This window comes from Centruroides sculpturatus, unplaced genomic scaffold (assembly GCF_000671375.1).
Source record: "Centruroides sculpturatus isolate CEXI.00-Female unplaced genomic scaffold, Cexi_2.0 scaffold9, whole genome shotgun sequence".
In the NCBI taxonomy this organism is placed as follows: domain Eukaryota; kingdom Metazoa; phylum Arthropoda; class Arachnida; order Scorpiones; family Buthidae; genus Centruroides; species Centruroides sculpturatus.
The window spans coordinates 1,365,577-1,392,211 of NW_019384576.1; the positions used below are offsets into that span (position 1 = coordinate 1,365,577).

At 25.0% G+C, this 26,635-nt stretch overlaps 1 protein-coding gene across 1 annotated transcript; it reads right to left on the minus strand.

The window, feature by feature from the left end:
* Positions 1–449: 449 nt before the first annotated feature.
* On the minus strand, positions 450–25,836 carry LOC111624348 (tachykinin-like peptides receptor 86C). The gene is made up of 5 exons (XM_023367172.1): positions 25,294–25,836; positions 17,490–17,705; positions 15,195–15,345; positions 2,243–2,439; positions 450–944 (listed from the first exon to the last, which is right to left on the minus strand). Exons 1-5 carry the CDS (start codon positions 25,695–25,697, stop codon positions 737–739), a joined length of 1,176 nt encoding a protein of 391 aa, XP_023222940.1. The 5' UTR covers positions 25,698–25,836; the 3' UTR covers positions 450–736.
* Between the last annotated feature and the right edge of the window lie 799 nt (positions 25,837–26,635).

The following is a 26,635-nucleotide window of genomic DNA, read 5'->3' on the forward strand; positions in this document are numbered from 1 at the left end:
AGTGTAGAAAACGTCATAGATTCATTATGACGTCAAAAGTGAAAACAAATAGTACGTCATGTGCAAGAGGTTATTTTTTTTTGTGATTTCCGACACAAATTTGTTGCTATTTTTAGACCCTAGTTGTTTCTAATTATAATTAATTTTAAAAGAAATTTCTCACTTACATAATTTGTATTTTTTTTGTTTTTTTAATATTTTAAAAAGTTTAATAAAAAATTTACTAATTAACATCTATAAAATTGTTTTGAAATTTAAATAGATAAAAAGTTAATGACATAAAATTAAAAAAATCACATAAAAATATTTAATGAGATCATAATTAAAAAACATTTTTTTATAAGTTAAAATAGATTGTGAGCTTTATAATTTTTATATTTTGCTGATCAATAAATACGTACATTTATATATATATATATGTTTTTACAAGAATAATAAATTTAATTATTTTTTTAACAGAAGAAACAAATCACATTTTATGAGGCATTGGAAACCTTAAAACAGGTTTGTAATAGTTCTGAAATTAAAAAAAATATTGAGTTTTTATGAAAATATTTTGCTTTACAGAACAGAAAATAGTTAATTTTACATGCAAAGTGCTTTGCAAATAAGAAAATAAATTGTAAGGTTTCTTTCGATATAATTTTCTTCCAAAAGAGGTATTTTTAGTGACTTTATTTTTGAAGATTGTGATGATTTGAATTGATTTAAAGACAAAAATAGCAAAGTTCTTCGTTTAACAATGGTGACAATCGATGTTATTTGGAATGTGACGATCTTTGAAGCTCCTTTTAATGCCTAATGTCTTTGATAATGTCAATCTGAACGATCTTGTCCTCGTCGATAATGTACGCGATTCTTGAAGATTCAATGGGCGTGAGTGTCGACGATCATGTCTTTTACTCCAGCACCAACACAAAACTACCTCGAAGTAGGCTCGAAACCTATTAAAAATATACAGTAATACATAATTAATAATCACAACATCGTGTACATCCTGTCCTATTTTAAACTGTAATAAAAATATGGGCTAGTCTTTGACCTAGATTCTGTGTTAGATTATAGAAAAGTATGGTTTCGTTTACTTTTTTATTTAAAAAAAAATAAAATTCTTATACATAAAATATTTTATATATTTATTCGATATTAGTTAATTTTATTTAGCTAATTACAACAATAAACAATATATAATTAAATTATAACATAATTTGATTATTATAAATTAATACTATAGAGTTAAATAATGTGGATGAAGATGACTATCGTCATCCACATTAAATAACGTGGATGATAATAACATGCATTATTTTATGTTAAAAATGAAGGCCAACGTGTATACACCATCACAATCCACATCAAATCCTTTCAGATATGATATTTGATTTTTAATAATAATACAGGTGAGGATTTGTATAACGCGGCTCGACTATAGAAGAGTTATAATTATCATTACTTATACCAAATTATTTTAGTTAGATACTGATTAAAGCCATGTCATAATATAAGTGACATGCCTTTAAGCAATGTACTATTGTTATAATATAAATTTGTATAATAGGCCTTGTACTGTACAAGTATAATCGCTGTCACCTTCGCTACTACTATCATTCACATCAAATTGTTTTATTGTATCATGGATATTATTGTATATGATAGGCTATTATATACAAGTATACACGTAACATTCCTGTATTTTTATAATGCTAGATTTATAGTATACAAATTTAGGTTTGTACAGTAAAACTAGTATTACTTAGTCTTCTTTATCATATACATCAATTCTTTCAGATACAAGAAGTAATATACAAGTAACTTCGAGTAACGTTTTTGTGTTTTTGTAATACTGACTCATACATAAATGTAGATTCATAGACACGCATTTAGCGTGTAAGTACTGTACACTTGCACTATTCCTATAAGCTTCCAACTTAGAGGAACAGTTCTTGTAATAGTGTAGACAATAATCTTCTAAGCACAATATATATCTAGAAGAATTTCTTGTGGATGTAATCTTGTAAGCTATTGAGAATTTAAAAGAACAAATGCTTTTCTTTTAAGACTGTCAACAAGAATAGATGCTTTCCCTGTTATACAAGAGTAGCATTTATTCTTGTTGTTGGAAGAATCTGTTCTAATGCAAAAACAACCTCAACCACACAATATAGAACTATGAAACATCTATTTTATGCACTACTATATTTAATATAAGAACGTAAAAAATGTTTGTAATAAAAGCACCTACCTTACATTCATCCAATAATAAACAATTGGATTGTACATGGAATTAGACATGGCTAACCAATATATTCCAAGATAAATATGCTGTATGTAATCAGCTTGTACTACATCCTTATCGTGATAAATGTACAGAAAATAGACGTGATACGGTAACCAGCAGATGCCAAAAAGCATTATAACTGTAGCTAACATTTTGACTACCTAAAATAAACATAATTACAATTAATAATAAATATTTTAAAAATAAAAATACAAAAAAATATATTCTCTCTTTGATATTCTCGTATCTTATCAGTAGAAGTAAATACAATTTTGATAGTTTTCTATCCGATAAGAGTATAAATTACATATTTTGTAAGAAAACTTACTAAATAAGATAAGAATTTAATATATTTATTTATTTAATATTTAACAAATAAAATAAAAATTAATATAAAAATAAGAATAAAAATTAAGTAATATATTTAATAAATAGGAGTTTAATATAATAAGAATCTTTTATGGAAAAATACAGAAATATGTTGGATAATGTAAAATAAAATTACTGAATTATTAATATATTTATCATTATAAAATACGGTTTTTTAAAAATAAAACTTAATATTTTTCTTTATAAGTAAAATATACTTTTAAACACCCTCTTACATTATTTATAAAGTAATAAATCAACTAAAACAATACAAATGTTAAAAAAATAAAAATATTTTTAGCAGTTGAACTATAAAATGTTTTTTTTTTTCGGAAGTTTAATTATTATTTTTTATTTCTTTAAATTATTTTATTTTGTAACCCTTCATTAATATTGACTTATGGAAAGTACATTCAGTGCAATAATAATTTTCTTTGAATAGTTGCATTTATATACATTGCATCATATTCGGGTGTAATTACTTTAAAAATAAATAATTTGCATAGAGTAATAATTAAATTACTAAAGAACATTTTCGTATTGAATTTATTATAAAAATTAGATTTAAAACTTTAAAAAAACTGTTATATTTAAACAAAATTTTTGAAGTATATTCAACGGTTTTTTTAATATAAATTTCATCAAAATAAGCTTATCGAGGGACAAACTAACCGACTGATAATTCCTGATGTTTCTTCAGCATTATATCTATAAATATAAGTTGATATAAGCTTAAAGGTGCTTAAAAATAAGATAATAGTGGAGTAAAACGATATATCTGAAGATAGTAAGAAACTTTCAGAGGGGAACCTTCGATAAGATTATGTGTAGAGTGCCAATTTGCTCCGAAGTTTATTCTAAATTCCTGTTTCTCTCGATTAATATTTATACGAACAGGAATATATCATTGTTATTTATGATGCGATGTGCTTATTTCTCAATTCTTCCACACCGTCGTGTCGATACACATCCTTTTTCATCACGTGCTGATTTCTTAGCTTCCTTTGGACATGACCTGAGAGAGGTTACGTCTACAGGCGTGGATGTTGTATGTGGGTTTATGAATTCATTTATTATAAGACGTGGAAGATATTTTATTTTACGATAAAAATATAAAACGTTTAAGGTCACAGTGACTATATTCTTAGAATATTTTCTATCAAATTCAGTTTATTAAATAAATAATATTTTTTTGAGAATATTTTCTAAATCATCACAAATTCTGTTGTATACTTTATAAGTTTTAAATTAATTAGCGATATAAAAAAGAAAAACATTTTTTGTATTCCGTTCATGTATCTATTCTCGAGATTTCCAAATTAAATAATTGAAATTTTTTAAAATTTCAAATAACTCCTAATCACTTTCCATTCAGAATTTTCTACCGAATCATACCTCCCACATACCATACCCCAGAATCCTATTATAACAATAAATTGCGTGACGTCTAATGACGCCATAACTGACGTCATATACGACACCACCGTGACATCACCGGAAACTAGCATAGGTATATTACGTCAAAATTTTCTGACGTACAACACCAACATACAACATATTCTTCATATTACTCACTCACACTAGTGTGAATGAATTTAAAACGTAGACTATAATATTTATATAAAACCATTAATTATTGGACAATAGTTTTTTTTATATATAATATAATAATATACTTTAACGTTTATATGAATAAAATAACAAACATTAAAACATTCTGTCGACTTGTCTGTATCTCCGAAGGACACGCTTTAGGAACCTAAACGTGTTATGTTTCTGGAAGCGTGACCTTGACAGGTACAGTACATTATAAACAAATCAAAAGTATTTCAGTCTGTTTCTAACCATAAGATATAAAATATAATTCGTCAAAAATAATTTTTTAAATAAAAACAAAAACATTTTAACCAATTATTACATTATATATTCTAAGAAAAGTTATTAACATCATTTATTTACCTATTCAAATCATATGATACAGATAAGGCATTATGCGAATTGTTTTACTTTGTTTATTGTACATAGTAACACTATAGTATACTGTTAAATAAGGAATACCTATAATTAATCGTATGCATAATGTTATATACGTAATTACCGTATATCTGCGCAGATAAGACGATAGTTAAAGCATAAAAAAAAACCCAAAATCCGGGGTCGTCTTATAGGACAGATACAAAAATAATTAGATTGACCAATGTATTTAAATAGTCCATACGACGTTTTCGTAAATAGTCAAGGTCCCGAATGCCCGAATCAGTGCGAATGTTTGCAATAATCTCAAGGCAGTACTGTCAGATGTAAGAAAGTAAAATTTGTTCATCGAAAAATTACGAATACGACATAATTCCGTATATGCTATGCAGTATTATTATCCAGATGATGATCACTGATCTATCTGGATAATAAGCTGATCCCCAAACTATCAACGGATAGTTTGGGGGTCATTTTATAGGACAGATACATATATCTGTCCTATAAAACTTTGATGAAAATTTATACCTCTTCTTATCTGAAGGTCATCTTATCTGCGCAGATATACAGTATATAATACTTGTAATTTACATATTATTATAAATGCAGTATATACTTTGCGAATGATTATGAAACAAAGTGTAATAGTAAAGTAACATGCCAATTATTAAAATAATTAGATTATTAAAAATTTATAAGATATTTTAACACTGTAAAATGAGGAAAATTAAAACATCCTGCCGATTGGTGGTCATCTCTGAAGGTACACTTTAACATTCTGTGTACAGTACAGTATACATACAGTATTTATGAATGATATATTATATACACGGTGTTTTATTGTGTGTTATAAATCATATTCAGCTCCATGGAAAATTATTAAAAATCAAAAATATTTTTCAAATTTTTGTAAATCCATTTATTTATTTTTATTATTATCATTATTATATTTATCTTAAATATGTAAAATAGGCTGAATAATTAATAAATTGTGCGCACATTAAGTATATCTTATAAATTTTTAATGCCATGTCTATATTATTTTCGTAAGAATATTCTAATGTTTTTTAAGTGTATTTATTTGAAAACTTTACAAATGAAATTAATTCTGTACGCAAACAAATTTGAAATTAATTTACACGAGAGGAAAGTAAATTGCTGTCATAATTCAAAGATATCGTGCGCTTTATGTTTACACGATTTCTGATAATACAAAAATCACCTACAAAATCGCGTTTTCATTAATGAAAATACAGTATACTCAACATACAATATTTTAATAAAATTATAAAAAATAAATGAAATTTAACCGTTTTCAATAAATTAACCAGTTAATCGAATATGTAAAACTGTATATGTTTCATATTCCAACTGACGTACTGTACAGTACCAACGTACAGTACAACATATTTTTCATATTACTCACTTACACTAGTGTGAATGAATTTAAAACGTAGACTATAATACGTCGACCCCCCTATAAAACTATTGATAATTCCGTTTTATATGAATTACATGTTGTACGAGTCACTTAGATTTTACAAATACGTGTGCCGGGCTGTGAACGGCTGACGTATTTGTAAAATCTAAGTGACTCGTACAACGTGGAATTCATATAAAACGGAATTATCAACAGTGTTATAGGGGGCCGACTGTATTTAGATGAAACCATTAATTATTGGATAATAGTTTATATATATATATATAATATATATTTTGAAAATCAATACATTTGAAAATCAGTAAGATACTCCGTAATTTCTATTCTGCAATGTTTACATAGGTTGAAAAGTAGAAGAAATTAGGATATCATACTTAAATCATATAATAAAGGAAATGATATTTCATATGGATTATGTAGTTTACCTAATCACGAAAAAAGGTGAGATAAGCTGTATCATGTATAACACCTCTAAGTTAAAGGAGATATATTAAATGGACAGCAGATAAAATGTAACTGTATCATATTGAATGAACTATAAAGGGAAAGAAATGGATCGTAGATAACAAGAGATATCTCATGTGGACGATATAATACAAAAACTGTGATGAAGCGATATTTTGGTTTCTTGCACGAACTGAAAACTAAAAAAGTGGATCGAGGATAGTGAGAGATATCTCTTGTAATAATAGAACAAGAGATATATCACGTAGGTTATACAAGAAAGATCAAAGCCATCTTATATGGATTATCGAGTATAAAAGATAAATCGCGTGGATTATAGCTTAGAATACAGAATATTTTAAGTGGATTACATTTGATAAAGAAGATACAGTTAGAAGAGCATACCTTAATTATGTTTATCCGAGGTTTCAGTTTACACCACAAAGATATATTTGGACTTTGAAATCAATACTTTACGTAAAGAATATCGACTAAAACAGAGATTGTTCTCTCTTTGCTATAATTTGATAAGAATTTTCAATATTTCATACCCGTGTAATTATACGTCTCTTTAGTAATAATAAGAAAATTTTCCAATAAATTTACAAAGAAATTTTATCTACAAAGAAATATATAAATATAGGCCTATATTTCTTTTCTGATTTTTATTTCAGATCTACAAGTTCTTCTATTATAAAGAATATTTTGTAATGTATACAAAGTGGTCCAAAAGTCAGTTAACCATTAAAGATTAATTAAATTACTGTATTATGGATATACATTATTACTGAGAAAATTGTAATTACGTGCAGAATATTTTAAAAAGGCGATAGTTTAAGTTCGACAATGGTTAACTGATTTTTGCACCAACCTATATATTAAATTAGTGTCTATTGTTACTATATCAATGCTACTAAAATTTATATATTTTGCTGATAAATTCTATTATTATTAATTGAATTTTACAGCGTAAAATTATTATTTTTACTTACAGTTTTAAAATAATTATTATTTAGATTAATACTGTATTTAAAACTAATTCATCATTTATTTACCTATTCAAATCATATGATACAGATAAGGCATTATGCGAATTGTTTTACTTTGTTTATTGTACATAGTAACACTATAGTATACTGTTAAATAAGGAATACCTATAATTAATCGTATGCATAATGTTATATACGTAATTACCGTATATCTGCGCAGATAAGACGATAGTTAAAGCATAAAAAAAAACCCAAAATCCGGGGTCGTCTTATAGGACAGATACAAAAATAATTAGATTGACCAATGTATTTAAATAGTCCATACGACGTTTTCGTAAATAGTCAAGGTCCCGAATGCCCGAATCAGTGCGAATGTTTGCAATAATCTCAAGGCAGTACTGTCAGATGCAAGAAAGTAAAATTTGTTCATTCGAAAAATTACGAATACGACATAATTCCGTATATGCTATGCAGTATTATTATCCAGATGATGATCACTGATCTATCTGGATAATAAGCTGATCCCCAAACTATCAACGGATAGTTTGGGGGTCATTTTATAGGACAGATACATATATCTGTCCTATAAAACTTTGATGAAAATTTATACCTNTAAATGCTTAATTAATAAAAATTTTGGTGTTGATTCTTTATAAGAACGTACAGGATTAGTCAAAATAATGTCTCAACTATGACATTTTTTTTTTTCAAAATAATAACATGGTCATATCATAGAAACTATCACAGTACCTTGCGATTTTTCAATATGAGCATTACCTATATTTTTATAAGTGAAGAGGATTTATTTTGTACGAGCCATTCGGGCGAAAATGATAAATGTTTCATTTATATTAATGCTTTCTACTGTTTCCATTTTAAACAATAGCATATTCGAACATTCTACAACTGTAGAAAGATTTTGAAATAGTAGAATATTTGGGTGCTTTTTATTAATGTTTAAATAGCGGCATTAGGAGGGAATTTTACATTAATGGTTCCATTGTTACCATTATAAATAATCGCAGTTGGGCATTCCTCACTAATATGGCATTAAACAGCGGCATTGTTGTTTCTTTACTTAATGCTATCCGCTCGTATCATTTAAAATAATAGCATATATTTTTCAGTTTTTGCTTCCTCTTCCATTTGACACTAAGAGGGCCTTTTTTCGTACATATCGTGGCTTCGACTAGGCCCACAATAAAAGCGGGACCATACATATCTAAGACAGACCCCCCACAAAACATTCCTGCGATTAAATTCTTTTATTGATTTTTTATTTTAATATAAGATAAATTTTGTATTGAATATTTTATTTCCTCAAGCTTTAACTATTGATAAATGTTAAAATAAATCATTGTTCAGTACAATAACTTCCGACATCTGTTTACGTCATCAACGTTTAATTGTGAATGCGACTAATTAGCCTCTTGTTATGGTCAATCATTTTGCATGGTTTATCTCGTAATGTAAGTAAATCAAGATAACTTTCTCTTAAGATAATATCCCATATAACTAATGCTATTTTACGGATGCGATTTCATAATTAATCATTAATTATATTTCTAATTTTATAATTAATACTATAATTTAATGATAACTGGTTTCAATTAAACTATATTACTATATATGTATAGTAATACTGTCATCATTAAATCATATATATAATTATTATAATACTAAAATTATAAAATTAGAAATATATAATTAACGATTAATTATGAAATCGTATCCGTAAAATAGCAACAGTAATGACGGATGTTGTTTTAATAGAAAATTATCTTGGTTTGTTTAATTGTAGGTAAACCGTGCAAAATGCCACTCAAAATAGTGTTTAGTCTCTATTTTGATGATATACTTACTCCATATAATATATGTAATTCCATATCTTCATTATATTCAAGCAAACATTATTATATTTGCTTGAAAGTGATGAAAAATAGAAAATTTTATATCTTCTATATACAGGATGGCCCAAAGATCAGTTAATCGTATTACAGTAAAGTAATTTTTCTGGGGTTTCTACTAATATAATTACATTATTTCAAGCTAATTTAAATTATTTTATTAATTATGAATATATTTTTGGCTACGTTTTGAGCCATTATGTTTATGTAAGATGAACTGATGTTAATAATTAGAAATCAAATGAGAGAAATTAGCGTAAAAATGTTATTCGAACGAAAATTTTTGTTTAGCATACTTTTAAAATATCCTAAACTTTACGTTCGTTTCGTTCAGTGATGGGCAAACTTTTTAAAGAGCGGGCCAAAGGAAAAGAAGAAAACTTTAGGCGGGCCAATATAATTGTAACCTAGCGCTGCATCTGAAAATCCAGGTGGCGCTATAAAAACATGTGCAGGCCGTCCGCCATATTTCTTTTTCTCTCTTTCGGCTACGCTACGCACGACGAGTGGATGTTCTGCACCGAAGCATGCTTGTAACCGATCGAGCTTTTACTCAATAAGTGTAAAACAAAATTTTGTACATGATTGTAAGTAAACTTTCATGGTGAGATATAAAGCTTCGGTTATTTTATATAATCAACGAACACTCAAGTTAATTGGTGCATCAACCACCACAGCCTGTATTCTTTTTTACTCGTCAGATTAGGAATAATGTCGCGCGGGCCGGATAGAACATTTCAGGGGGCCGCATCTGGCCCGCGGGCCGTAGTTTGCCCATCACTGGTTTCGTTGATTGACTAAAAGCGAATATACGTAGCGATACGTAGTTATCACGTTGAACCAATTAAATTGTCGAGGATTTGAATCGTGTATAACTGTCAAAGTCTTTTCAATCATAACATAATTAACAGTACGTAGCTTTTCAAATTTAACCAATTAGAGATGAGGTAACAGTTAATTTTTTAAGTGCTGTAGTAACTTGTAGTTTGTCCAACCGATAAATTTCATTATGGAAAATTATTAAGCTTCAGTAGAGGGCTGACTTGGCTTCATTGCAGATCTAAGCAGGGGGTGAGCAACTTGAGGCTACCTATGATACTACTCCTTTATAAAGAATGCTTCAATTTGATAAATTGGTAGGTTAAGAATTGCTGCATCTTTGTTCAAAATGTTTATATTTTATAGCTTACAGATAAAAACAATGAAGTACAATATTCTTTTTCATCGACTTTCTAGTATTGCAATATCAATTCTCCGGGTTTATATTTATAAATGATTGAGTCAAGAGTTCTTTTGTATAGTCATTACCACTATGAAAGCTATCAAGATGTTTTCTAAGCTAATGGCAGTAGATTCACGACTATCACTTAATGGAAGGAAAATGTAGTTTTGGAATAGAAAGTAAGTAGTGAATATGGTAGAGCGCAATTCGAAAGTGTAGTTAACTTGTTAACAAAATTAATTTTTCTTTGGATGTAACACATATAGTACGGAATTATTTTGTTACATAAAGACTAAGAGAATAAAAGAGATTTGTAGAAAAAGAAAATATAACGATGACGAGAATAAATTGAAAAAGTAATATTAAATAAAAAGTAAATAAATAGTGGTAAGAAAAACGATAAAAAAAATCACATTACAGAGGTACAATTCGAAACAGAAGCTCTTCGCTATTGTTTCTATTTTCTAAAGAAAAGAAATTTCGAAACGATTTTCTTAAGAATTATCGAGAATTCTTGAGAAATTTAACATATTGAATAATAAAATACGTATCTAACTGTTTACGGTAGAGATAAAATTTATTTTTATAATAATTTATACGAAAATATAAAAATGAAGATAACTCAAAATTAAAGAAAACATAGCCGTTTATAAACAAGAATTAAATGATTTATCCAATCATTTTATTTTATTTTATTTTATTTAAATTTTATTGTACTTTATTATAATTGATGTCATATAAATAATAATTATTTTTTCTAAAGTGGTCAAAATATATTTTACTTCTGTACAGGTACTATTATTCATAAATATAAAAACAATGTTTTTGAAAAAAATAAAACATTGTTTTTATAATAATAATAATAATAAGTTGACTGTTTATTGACAATTCCCAATTCAATAAAATTTTATTATAAAACAATGTTAGTTTTAAATATAATATTACTTTGTATAGTTATATTTTTATGCATGTTTTCTATATTTAATTATTATTTTTATAATATATTAATGTTCATAGACACATGCCTTTATCTTTAACAAAAAATACAATACTGTAATAAAAATAAAAATAAAAAAATAAAATAATTATTAATTATTGGAATTACTTGCCATATATCTAGTTTAATTTTTGAAAGTTCAGAAAATATAATTTATTATTTTTATATATCTGTATAAAATTTAAAATTATTTTTAGTAATTAAAGTACAAATTTATTTCTGCGTAAATTAGGTAAAAATATCCGAAAAATAGGATATTATTTTATTTAATGTATATTTTATATGCCCACAAGAATTTACATTCTAGCTACATGTTGATGAAAGCACGAAAATTTCTTAAAAGAATATATGTAGAAGAACCAAATTGTGACATGGTTAATAAAATAATTACAAAAACATAAATCAAAATAAAAAATTACATAAAAATTATGAAAGAATTAATGCCATAATGTAAATTATGGTTTCATAATACATAGACATAAATTACAGAGATGACATTGTTTCTTATGAAAATAATATAACTATTTTAGATGTATGTAGTAACATTTTGTAAAATAAATATTATTAAAAAAAATATATTCAATATCTTCTTACAGACAAACAATCTTTTAGATATTTGTCTTTAAACTTAACCAAGAACAATTTTTTTCAAGTTAAAGAAAAGCATTGAAAATACAGGTACTGTACATTGAAAATATTTTCAATGCTTTTTCTTTAACTTATGTAATTTTAGAACATTTTTTTAAACAAAAAAAAAACAGTTAAAGGATATTTATAAAATGTAAACTTGATCTTTAGTTTTGTAAATATTTTGTAAGCAAAATGTTGATAGATTGTGCGATATAGATATAATCCAACATAAATTTAATTGTTATATATTTATATCAATATATTTCCTAATATATTTTTCTCAAAAATTCTATAATAAATTCTGAGTTAATTAGAATTTATTTTAAATTTAGTTCTAAGTTACCTAGTACTATTATAATTATGTTAATTGATACGTGAAGGCATTAATTTACACAAGGCATTAATTATGTTTATGATTCAGTTTGATATTAGTGTCCTTTGGTAAAGATGTTGCAAAAATTTAAATTATTTTAATTCATTCGTGAATAGTTTATATTTTTCGAAATCTTTCAACTGATTTCAACATCATCCACTGTAGTTAGAATTTTAAATAGAAAACATTATTCAGTAACGAAAGTTAAGAGTTAAAGTAACAGAAACACCCCCTTTTTTAAAGAAACAAATGGTAATTGCAGTGAAAATTCATCTTTTATTTAAAATTAAGTAACGTGTTAAATTATTTAAACTTTATAATTTATTTTGAACAATGCCGATTAAAGACACGTTAAAAACAGACATCCTACGATATAGTAACGAACGAAAATGAATAGGATAGAATTTAAATTATTTTATACACGACGGGTATTTTGTCATTGGATGATAAATATGATTATTATTTTTGGGGTGAATACTCTAAAAACTGTATTCGATACTAGGATTTCATTGTATTTTCTTCCAGTAATTGGAAATGNATTTCTGCGTAAATTAGGTAAAAATATCCGAAAAATAGGATATTATTTTATTTAATGTATATTTTATATGCCCACAAGAATTTACATTCTAGCTACATGTTGATGAAAGCACGAAAATTTCTTAAAAGAATATATGTAGAAGAACCAAATTGTGACATGGTTAATAAAATAATTACAAAAACATAAATCAAAATAAAAAATTACATAAAAATTATGAAAGAATTAATGCCATAATGTAAATTATGGTTTCATAATACATAGACATAAATTACAGAGATGACATTGTTTCTTATGAAAATAATATAACTATTTTAGATGTATGTAGTAACATTTTGTAAAATAAATATTATTAAAAAAAATATATTCAATATCTTCTTACAGACAAACAATCTTTTAGATATTTGTCTTTAAACTTAACCAAGAACAATTTTTTTCAAGTTAAAGAAAAGCATTGAAAATACAGGTACTGTACATTGAAAATATTTTCAATGCTTTTTCTTTAACTTATGTAATTTTAGAACATTTTTTTAAACAAAAAAAAAACAGTTAAAGGATATTTATAAAATGTAAACTTGATCTTTAGTTTTGTAAATATTTTGTAAGCAAAATGTTGATAGATTGTGCGATATAGATATAATCCAACATAAATTTAATTGTTATATATTTATATCAATATATTTCCTAATATATTTTTCTCAAAAATTCTATAATAAATTCTGAGTTAATTAGAATTTATTTTAAACTTAGTTCTAAGTTACCTAGTACTATTATAATTATGTTAATTGATACGTGAAGGCATTAATTTACACAAGGCATTAATTATGTTTATGATTCAGTTTGATATTAGTGTCCTTTGGTAAAGATGTTGCAAAAATTTAAATTATTTTAATTCATTCGTGAATAGTTTATATTTTTCGAAATCTTTCAACTGATTTCAACATCATCCACTGTAGTTAGAATTTTAAATAGAAAACATTATTCAGTAACGAAAGTTAAGAGTTAAAGAAACAGAAACACCCCCTTTTTTAAAGAAACAAATGGTAATTGCAGTGAAAATTCATCTTTTATTTAAAATTAAGTAACGTGTTAAATTATTTAAACTTTATAATTTATTTTGAACAATGCCGATTAAAGACACGTTAAAAACAGACATCCTACGATATAGTAACGAACGAAAATGAATAGGATAGAATTTAAATTATTTTATACACGACGGGTATTTTGTCATTGGATGATAAATATGATTATTATTTTTGGGGTGAATACTCTAAAAACTGTATTCGATACTAGGATTTCATTGTATTTTCTTCCAGTAATTGGAAATGTCATCTCATCCATCACTGTAAGTAAGTGATTGCAACAGCTACTTCATAAATGTGATGCATAACTTTAATACTTGTTGCTAAAAACAGCATAGATACGGATAATGAAAGTAAATTCAACTACAAAAAAAAAAAGCAGTTTTATAGCAATAAAGATGCATTAAACGCTTCTTTTCTTATCAAATACGAGAATGTGTTTCTTGATTTTTCTCATTGGTAATTCTTTATATTTTAAAGAATTTTGTTTTTTAAATATAAAATCTACTCATTTATATTTTAATTTAATCATTTTTCTCCAAGAAAGGCTAAAATATAACTTTCAAACAGTTGAATTAATTTGTAATGGTTTTAATTAGAATAGAAGGGAGGAAAAAAGACAAACTTCGAAACATAATTCGAATTTAATAAATGAATGACAAAGTTTTAATATCAAATTAAATCCTTCAAAGTTTATAAGAATCGATTAATTATTTTTCAAATTAATTATACATTTATAAAATTTCAATTCGAACGTTTAAAGAAGAATAAAAATTCATAATAAAACTCTCAATTTATATAAAAAAGAAAACGCTTTTTATGCTAAAAAGAAAATTAAATAGCCTAAATATCAATAAACTAAAAATTTGATTTAATTTACTTAAACAATTTTTTAAATGTTATTCTATAAATAAATAAATATACATATATTATTTAGAAGAGTATAAATTTACCTTTTGCTTTGATCTAATTAATGTTTCTTGCCTATCAGTCGTCTCTCCAATTCTTGCACTTCCCCATAACACACTTCCCATTCTTGAGTAAGTAATAGCCATGAGAATCATTGGAATTACATAAGTTACTAAGAGAAACACAACGTTGTACCTAAATATATAACAACAATATAATTAAAATTTATTAAAAAAATTAAGAAAAATTAATTATATCGTTTAAAGCTAAAAACTTCACAAATAAAACTTTTATATTGAGTATATTTTAAACAAATTGAATTTTTTTAGTAGTAGTTCCTTCACGACTCACTTAACAAGTAGCATAATATTAAGAAATTTGACCTTCAAAAATATGCCATTGTTTCTCTTATCTATCTAAACTCGTTATTTTGCTTAAAGTTTGTAATCATCCATGACGATATTATCATCATCTTTTCGAATTAAGATGCTTTTTTTTGTTTATAAGTTTATAAAATTTCTGAAAAATTGAATTCTTGTCTTTTTATTTGAATTCCTGACTCCGTACGAAATATATTTATGAGAATATTCATTACAATAAGCAAAGAAAGATTATGCTCATTAACGCATTTACTACAATGCTGCGAAGATACTTATAAACACGCTAAAATATTCAAATAAAAGATATTTATAAACATATTAACAATAACATTATAACATTTTGAAATTTCTTTTACGTTCATTTATAAATATCAACGAAAACTTTCAATTTTTTCCAACAATTTTTTTTCTTTTTATCTAACGTGAACTTTGAATATTACGTTGTATTACGGTATTCTTTTTCAAATACAATACTACAACGAAAAATCATAAATCAACAGGTATTTATGATCTTAGCATGGATATAAATTTCGTGTAAAGTATCTTATCGTATGCATTTTTGTAATTTAATCTAATTTTTTATGCCTTAAAAGATTCGTTTAATCACTGTGGATATATCGTTGACCATAAAAGTACTGATTATCATAAAGTCTCTTTATATTTTACGTTTTATGAAGGATTTAACTACTAGATAAATTTACAATTTATCTATTATTCAAATGTTTAAAACGATAAAATTTGTATTTTACATAAAAGTAAAATCATTTTTTAAATTATTTTTATTTTATTCAACATCACTAATAAATAATTAATTACAAAACGAATAAAATATTAATTTTTTCGTATTTTTTATACGAATATTTATATATTTTTGTCCTTAATTTACATCGATATCTTATTTTTAATTACTTAATTCATTATATTTTTAACTGATTCGATTAATTTTCTAAATTAAATTGCTTAAAACATTTTACAATTTATTTTTATTGTAATAATTAAATATTTAAATTAAAAACAAAAGAAATTGATTTCACGCTCTGCTATTTTCGATTTTTTTAATTTTAAAGTTTAATTATTTAATTACTTTTCTTGCTTTTTTCCATAAAAAATCGAAGTAGTTTTAATTGATAGCTCAGTTAATTAATTATGTTTAATTACATTATTATAATCCTTGCAAAGAAACATGTAACTAAATTATCTTCTCTTTCATCTTCATCATCATTTATAATTATCATCTTAGTCTTTTCCCTTTTATTGTGGATCTGTTTCGAATGTCAACTAAAATAAAAAAATGGCTTGATGTCAAAGGTTAGTGTAAAAAACATTAAGGCTTCATTAAGGTGGTTCAGGAGTGTTTGTTAAGTTATGGCAACGCAACATTTGGGGGGATCTGCCTAGGGGGATGCTTTCCGGGAGGTCTTTTTAAGAGAANTGTAATATCAAACTTAATAAATAAATAACATCTAAAATCTGGACTTTAATGAATGTATAGCCTGAAAAGCATTTCATCATCAATCAAAAGACCGAAAAACTTGAGTTCTGTTGCTATTTGAAATAAATTTCTATTTTTTTCAGCCAATGTGAGTATTTCCAATTAGGAACTGAACCCATATCTTTCTAAAGCACGTGTATTAGATTATTATATGAAGTAAATTTCAAATTTCTTATAGAAGTTTTGAATTTTGTTTTAAATGAAAATGCTGAACTCATGCTCCTTTCTAAGACATTGATTTCTATTTGAATCTAAATTACGAATTTCTTACAGAAAATATGAGTTTTGTTTCAGATGAGAAACGAACTTATGTCAATCTGATACGTGTGGGTCCTGTTCCCGTTTGAAATAACCAAAACACAATTCTTTTTACTCACTTTCTTGGGGTGAAATGGAATAAAACATTAAAATCTATATAACAACTCATATAACTTTAATTTATAAAAAAGAAATAAATAGTGTTTTACCAATATTCTTTCTTCGATGTTCCCATGTGTCCGTCAGGCCATAACATTAGACACAAAGTCCTATTCTCTTCAAATTTATATTTGAAAGACACAACAGTTGAATATAATAATGTAGGTAATGCTAATATCGTAGACATACACCATATAGTAATTATAATCAAACAAACAGTTTTTCGAGACATACGTGGTGTCAATGGCCGAACTATCGCCATATATCTGTAAAAAAAACATCAAAATATTTATCAATTATAGGTCATGATGATCGAATGTTATTTGAAATAATAGTTTAATAAGCCGAACACTTTCCAAAGGTACTACAATTTTGATAAAGCCATAGATTTGCTTACTACACTAGGAAGTAAATTTATTAATTCATTAGTTGATTATTAATCAGCAATGGATCTTTGTATTATTTTATCCCTTTGGCACTTTCCCCATTTGAACTCCAAGAGTTACTAGACAGGTTTATCTACACGTTATGAAGTTCAAGCATGAAACAGGTCAAATGGTAGATGTAGTTTTATCTTGAATGTATGTATATATTCATTAAAATATAGCATCACACAGTGTAAACATTTAGAGTACGAACAATGGTAGCTTTGTTATTGAATGTTTATTTATTTTATAAAGTTTTTAAACAAATTTTTGAAATTTAAACTAAATTAAACACATACAAAGTTTACCCTATCAAATCGGGAAATGTAGCCAAGTATATAGGAAAGTTTATTGCTCTGTTAACTTATATTAATTTAAGGGAATTTTCCTAGAATTTTTTTTTGTTTTTCAAGTTTTATAAGTTAATAACATTTAATTACAATCTTAAAAATAATTAAATTAAATTAACATTTTATTTATTTTTGGAATTTTTCCTTGTCAAAGGATTAGGCTAAATATTAATATAAACACTGATATTTTAAAAAATATATTTGAATTTTTGTTTAAAGAATAATTTTTTTTGATTTATTAAGTAAATACAATTTTTAAATAAGTTATTTTGAAAAATATAAGCATGTAAAAATATATTTTTTTTAAATAACAAATCTTTAATAGATTTACACAATGGCTTCGGGCATTAGAATGCAAAAGGTCATGGCTATCAGAGGGCAAGTTAAACTCATAAAAAAAGATTTTTTAAATGAATTATTATTTAAATATACTTAAATTCTTAATCAAGACACTATGAATATTAAAAACTATAATATTATATAATTTTTGTATATATTTATCAACAGACTTCATTGTAATCGTAGGATGTTATCAAGAACATCTTACGATTACAAGACATTGACATTAGGAAAAAAAATGACTTGTAAACAAGACATTTTTTCCTAATTTACCCGATCTGCTCAGTACCTTACTGGACTCTTTTCTCCTCTTTCTCATCCCCTCTTCTCTTTTTTCCTTCAGCCAAGACTATTGAGTAAGCACAACCCCAACAACAGTAATAAGAGGGTATAAGTTTTCTTTCTACCAATTTGACTAAAACCTAATTAATTTGTGGTTTTAATTTTATTAAATTTATAAACTGATTTACTTTAAAATTAATTAAATTTTGTTAAACATATAAAAATAAATTATTCAAGATTTTAAATTTATAAAACTTGTGTTAAGTTTTATAACGAATAATTGCATTTTATTGAAATGGTTTAAGCTAAAATTATAATACATTTATAAAGTAAAATAAATATTTAATCTTCTAAAAGAAATAAATGATTTATATTGTTTGAATATTTCTACTTAAACTGTTTGAAATAATAGAAAAAAAAGCTCTTTAAATACGTCACTTGAACTTTAATCGATTGGTAATTTATTAGATATAATTTTACCTAAATATTTTTAAACAATACTAAAAACCAATTAAATAAAAACAACTAAACGCTCATTTATTTCAGATAAAATCAATTAAATAGCTCAATACTTTAATTAATTCAAGTTATATATAGATCTAATAAAGTACCTCTCAACCTACGCTTAAAAAATTACCTCTACAATTACAAATCGCAATTCCCGAGAGTACGAGCACTACAGGTTGAGAAGTGAAAATAAAGTAAGATTAATTATCCTTGCTAAAGAGGAGTATAGAAAAAATTAGTATTTTTAGTTATTTTTAAATGAGAAATTTAAAAAAATATATTTAAATGTATAAAAAAATATATAGTTTTAAAACTGTCAAGAAATTAAGTGAATAGTTTTTAATATAATCTATTATTTATATAAGAGAATAGACTCTTTTGCGTTTTTTATGGAAATTTTCTCTTTACTAATTAATACATTATATAAATCTTTAATCATCCTGAATAACTCAACTATCTTTAATTTCATTTAGTTGTAAGACGTTGCGGAAGATATTTTTATGTTATAAATTTAATTAAGGTTTTACAGTTTGGTTTACTGTTTTTAACATTATAGTCAATTAATTTTCAATTTTGACATTAAAATTTCAATGTTTAAGCATCCTTTTTACAAAAATAACGTATATTCCGCTTAAATAACCTTTTCTTTACCTAACTTTCTTAAAATAATCGTTAGTTTTATGAATTAAATTTTAAAAAGTAAACAATGTTAATTAAATTATATTAAAATATATATATATATAGCAGACCCGCTTTACGACTGCTGTCTTTAGAATCACGACTCTTACCACTATTACACATTTTCTATTATGATGATACAAATTATCACATTTTTATCGTGGTTTTACATAGTTTAAGTTGTGTTTCTAGAAATATAATTTCAATTATGGCATTGATATGAGAAATGAAACGGCTCGCTTTACGACTTGTTTCCAGAAGCCAATTATGTCGTATAAACGGGTGTTTATTACATATATAAGTTTAAATTATAATAAATGTTCACTTTTCTCCGAAAATTTAATAAATTCAAATAAAAATTTTCGTAAAATTTTTCGGTTTCACCAATTTATAAGCACTTAAGATACTTCGAAAATTAAATATATTCGTTTTACTCATTGGTCGGAATTGAAATAACGTAAGCTAATAGGCGTGTTTATGGAAGTGGAATGTGTTGCAATCGATCAAATTTCTCCTTAGCTAATTATTTATTAATAAAGTCACGCCTTTTAGTAATTATTCTTATCTAAGAACCAATCAGCAATTGAACTGCAGATAATTTTTTAAGTAGTCAAATTGTATGTATAATTACTCAACCAAAAAAAATCCAACGCGAAAACCAATTTTGTTCAAGATTTTGATATTTTATAAAGCTGATATTAAATTATATTACACATTTTATATTANCAGACCCGCTTTACGACTGCTGTCTTTAGAATCACGACTCTTACCACTATTACACACTTTCTATTATGATGATACAAATTATCACATTTTTATCGTGGTTTTACATAGTTTAAGTTGTGTTTCTAGAAATATAATTTCAATTATGGCATTGATATGAGAAATGAAACGGCTCGCTTTACGACTTGTTTCCAGAAGCCAATTATGTCGTATAAACGGGTGTTTATTACATATATAAGTTTAAATTATAATAAATGTTCACTTTTCTCCGAAAATTTAATAAATTCAAATAAAAATTTTCGTAAAATTTTTCGGTTTCACCAATTTATAAGCACTTAAGATACTTCGAAAATTAAATATATTCGTTTTACTCATTGGTCGGAATTGAAATAACGTAAGCTAATAGGCGTGTTTATGGAAGTGGAATGTGTTGCAATCGATCAAATTTCTCCTTAGCTAATTATTTATTAATAAAGTCACGCCTTTTAGTAATTATTCTTATCTAAGAACCAATCAGCAATTGAACTGCAGATAATTTTTTAAGTAGTCAAATTGTATGTATAATTACTCAACCAAAAAAAATCCAACGCGAAAACCAATTTTGTTCAAGATTTTGATATTTTCTAAAGCTGATATTAAATTATATTACACATTTTATATTATAAAATAATATTTAATACTTTTATTATAATAAAATACATTAATAGAACCTTAAATTTTTATGCTACGAGTGTTTTAGTTTAAAAAATGATTTTAAAAAAATTATATAGGCACCCCATAAAAGTATTAAAATGTAAAATGTATCTCTATATACCATACGAAATAACACAGTAAATTTTATTTAATGTGAAATAGCATAATGTAAAGTAAAATTTAAATTTAATCTATTCAATTATAATTGTTTTAATGATTGAAAAGAAAATTTAAGCACTTATTATATAAAAATATATTTTAAAAATTTACTGTATAATAAATTTAAGAAAATAATAATCACTTCTTACATATATTTTTTAAAAAATTCATATTATTATATTCATTAAAAATAATCGGAAATTATGTTACTTAATAATTGAGATATGGAAATGTATATAAATTAATATGAAAAATTATAGTTATTAGGAATAATTTATATAATATTAAAATTGATAATCGTAATTTTTATAAAATTTATCTAAAAATATTTTTCTATTCCTTTATATAAATGGATATTTATTTGTCATTCATAAATATAATTGCATTAGAAAGTTTCCCTCAAATTTTCGAAACACAGAAGTCGGTAAATTACCACAAGGCATCCTTCTTTTTTTTTGATGTAGTAGAATATGTAGTATAATAATAATTTAGAATAATGTTTTAAAGCACCGTTTGTTTTGTTATTCGCTTGAATGCTTGATAACAAAGGATAAAAATTATCAGTGTTATAAGCCGATATATGTCAAAATTATTTAAGAATTCCATTTTTTCTTTTATTTAAGGATTCTTTACAAAATTTATAGATCTTTAAATTTATAAAATTTTGTAAAGAATTTTGAATATTTAAGTTTTGTTTTTGTTTATGAAACTAAGACATTGATGAATTGACTTGATAATTTTATTAATAAAGCTTAGACATTGATGATTTTATTCGATATTTTCGTTAACGAGGCTGAAGAATTTGATTATCGTGATTCTTACTTTTTGGCTATTATAACATAACATGAAAAAATATTGTGGTTGTGTCAAATTGACCCTCCGGGAGGTTTGCAAATCTTGACTTTTTGAGATCCCTGAACCGTAAAGTTTCGAAAATTACACATCTCACATTCACTCAAAAAACAAAAAAACAGTCGTGAATGTGAACGCGTGTGTTGGTATCTATTCCGTTTAATATCTCAGGATAGGATAAAGATTAAAAAACGGAATTTGGCATAGTAACTTGTATATAAGGAATATTGATGCTATTAAATTTTAGAGTTCATACAGAACCGAAGAGGTGATGTGAGACAGGGGGATGATGTGTCATATCTCGAGTGTGGAGGGACTTAATGAAAAGTTTACTGGTTATTGGCGTTTGCAATATTTTTAGANTTCCTTTATATAAATGGATATTTATTTGTCATTCATAAATATAATTGCATTAGAAAGTTTCCCTCAAATTTTCGAAACACAGAAGTCGGTAAATTACCACAAGGCATCCTTCTTTTTTTTTGATGTAGTAGAATATGTAGTATAATAATAATTTAGAATAATGTTTTAAAGCACCGTTTGTTTTGTTATTCGCTTGAATGCTTGATAACAAAGGATAAAAATTATCAGTGTTATAAGCCGATATATGTCAAAATTATTTAAGAATTCCATTTTTTCTTTTATTTAAGGATTCTTTACAAAATTTATAGATCTTTAAATTTATAAAATTTTGTAAAGAATTTTGAATATTTAAGTTTTGTTTTTGTTTATGAAACTAAGACATTGATGAATTGACTTGATAATTTTATTAATAAAGCTTAGACATTGATGATTTTATTCGATATTTTCGTTAACGAGGCTGAAGAATTTGATTATCGTGATTCTTACTTTTTGGCTATTATAACATAACATGAAAAAATATTGTGGTTGTGTCAAATTGACCCTCCGGGAGGTTTGCAAATCTTGACTTTTTGAGATCCCTGAACCGTAAAGTTTCGAAAATTACACATCTCACATTCACTCAAAAAACAAAAAAACAGTCGTGAATGTGAACGCGTGTGTTGGTATCTATTCCGTTTAATATCTCAGGATAGGATAAAGATTAAAAAACGGAATTTGGCATAGTAACTTGTATATAAGGAATATTGATGCTATTAAATTTTAGAGTTCATACAGAACCGAAGAGGTGATGTGAGACAGGGGGATGATGTGTCATATCTCGAGTGTGGAGGGACTTAATGAAAAGTTTACTGGTTATTGGCGTTTGCAATATTTTTAGAAACTAATCTCTATCCTCAAAAATAAGCCTTTTTATAATAATTAATAATATAACATTTATTTTTAATATTTTATAACATATGACTCCATACACAATTTTAACTTTGAGCTACTGTCGTAGTGTTTTTTAAACTTAAATATATTTTTTAAAGAGATTTTTATTATATTTCAACAAAATTACTCCTTTTAAAGATTTTACTACTTAAATATTAGCCTAGTATAATTTAAAATTTTCGATTTAAACCCTCATGTCCTAAACCTCATATTCGACTTTTGGAAAAGTCGAGCGAGATCCCTTGCCAAATTTTTGTTAATGAAGCTAAAATATTGATGGTTTTACATAAATTTTTATTAACGAAGACATATATTTCATAATTTTACTGAATATTTTGTTTATGAGGTTAAGGTCTTAGTGATTTTACTCAATTCTTTTTATTAATTATGCTGAGACATTTTGACAATTTTTGATGATGAATTTCGAGCAAAATCTTTCATAAAAATGCTAAAAATTTATTTATATTTATAAGATATTTAACAGAATAATAAATTTTATAAAATTTTACGTTTTCACTTTAATTAAATGAATTAAATGCTTAGTTTTCGATATAATAATTTTGTAGGATAACCATTTAAATAATGAAAAAAAATATTTAGTATTCTAAATTTTTAATGTATATCTACATTAATTATTTAAATATTTTTAATGTAAAAATTTATACTAAAGCGACCGATATTTAAATTATTTAGTACTCGTTATATAATATGACATATTTCAATAACACGAATACCATTGATCAAAAACAATTTTTTTAAATATATTAATTTATTTGAATTTTTATAATAAATTTACGATTATTCTAAAAATCTTCGTTTTTAAGTAAATAAAATTATTTATAATGGTTTAAAGATAATTAAATTTTAAATGATATAGTTATATAAATATAAGATAGCTAATTGTATCATAAGTATAGATTTTCCTTGACCTTTGCAAAGATTAAGATTTTTTTTATATCGATTAAAAAAAGTACTTTGTATTTAAAAAAACGAAATAAATAAATGTTTAGAAATAAGAATTTTATATATTTATACATCAAACTTATAAAATTATCTTCTTTATTTTAATAAAGAAATAATAAAATATAATATTTTATTCTTAGTAAATTAATTATAAAATAATTAAAATTAATTCGTTTTTTGTAGCAATTTCACTGTTGCTAAACTTAACTTTCATTAATAAAATTGTTCAAATGCAAAGAAAATATCTTGTGTAATTTATATCATATTTCAAATAATAATTTTTACGTTAAAATTTCAGAAAAAAAATTTTTTCGTAAACAAAATCGGTAGAAGTTGCTTTTAAGTGCTTTATATGCATATATTTATATAAACATGAGTGTATGTGTGACTTTTAGGTCATACATACTCCAAATTGAACTTCTGAATTAAATGATAAATAATATAAATATATACGAAACAAATATGTTTATCAAAACCATTTATCAATATCCGTTTTAAGTACTAGTCTACATCCTTAACACTATAAATACATGTACTATATATTTAGCTTTAAAAAATAATTTAAAAAATATATACACATAAAAACTTACCTGTCAATGCTCATAACCATCATAGTAAAAACGGATGTAGAAACCGTAACATTAGCAACAAAACCATTAAAAATACAATAAGCTAAACCGAAAGGCCAGTGACTTTCTAACATAAATACAAAATTAAATATAACGTTAAATGTTGCCATCATAAAATCGGCTATTGATAAATTAAGTAGAAAATAGTTCGTCACAGTCCTCATTCTACGATGAGCAATTATAATCCACATGATTATGGTATTACCTATCACAGCCACAGTTACCATTATGCCAAATACAAAACTCCATATTACTTGCTGCCACAAAGGTAAAACGAAAGGTCTCGTGCTATTAATTTGTATAACATCTTGAACATGTTCGACTAGATTAAAAGAATAATTAGAATCCATTGATGAATAAGTCATTGTTTAACCGTTGTTAACATTTTTTTTTCATCTTCAGTTATACTTTGGAAAAGTTGAATTGTTTAGTGAAGTGTCGATCGACCAGCATTCGACTATCCAACCTCTTTGCTGTATGCTCGACAGTCGACTGATACTTCCCTCCTTCGGGTACCGACTAACAGATAGTTGCTACAACATAAGTTGCCTAACATGCGAGCATGCGCCTTTTATTTTTGTATTTCAAATGCCAATCACGTTTCTACGGAAGCTTTTCTTTGACAACGATTTGAGAATTGCACATTTATTGCTGGTTTTACTTAATTGTGATTTATTCTTTTTACTAAGAATTGTTAATTAATTTCTTATTAATTAAAGATTATTTATCTATAATTCATTTGTTTTTAGATATTTTATTAATCATTAAAAAATATATTAATTGTTATTTTGAGTAATATGTCATTCATTAAGCAGTCTATGAAGCATTATAGCAAACAATGCTACACGTTGTATCAGTTCATGAGCATTCCAGTATATTAAGCACGTTATGAATTATATCATTCAATTAAGCATAATGTTACGCATTTTATCAGTCATTTAACGTTATATTATGCATTAAATTAATAATTAACTACTATATTAAGCATTAGACTAATAATTAAGTACTACATCAAATATTATATTTAAAATTCTATAATAAAGTAAGCAATAATGACATAATTAATAATTTTCCTTCTTCTAAATTATTGAACAAATAAATATATAATTAATCTCCTTTTATATAAATAATAAAGTAAATCATTTATTAAAATAACCTAACAATATAATAATTTATTATATAAATATTTAAGTAAATAATCTTATTTTTTAATCATATTTACTTAAATGATATTTTTAAATTACATTAACGCAATATTTTACATATAAAATGATAAATATATATAATAAATATTGAATATTAT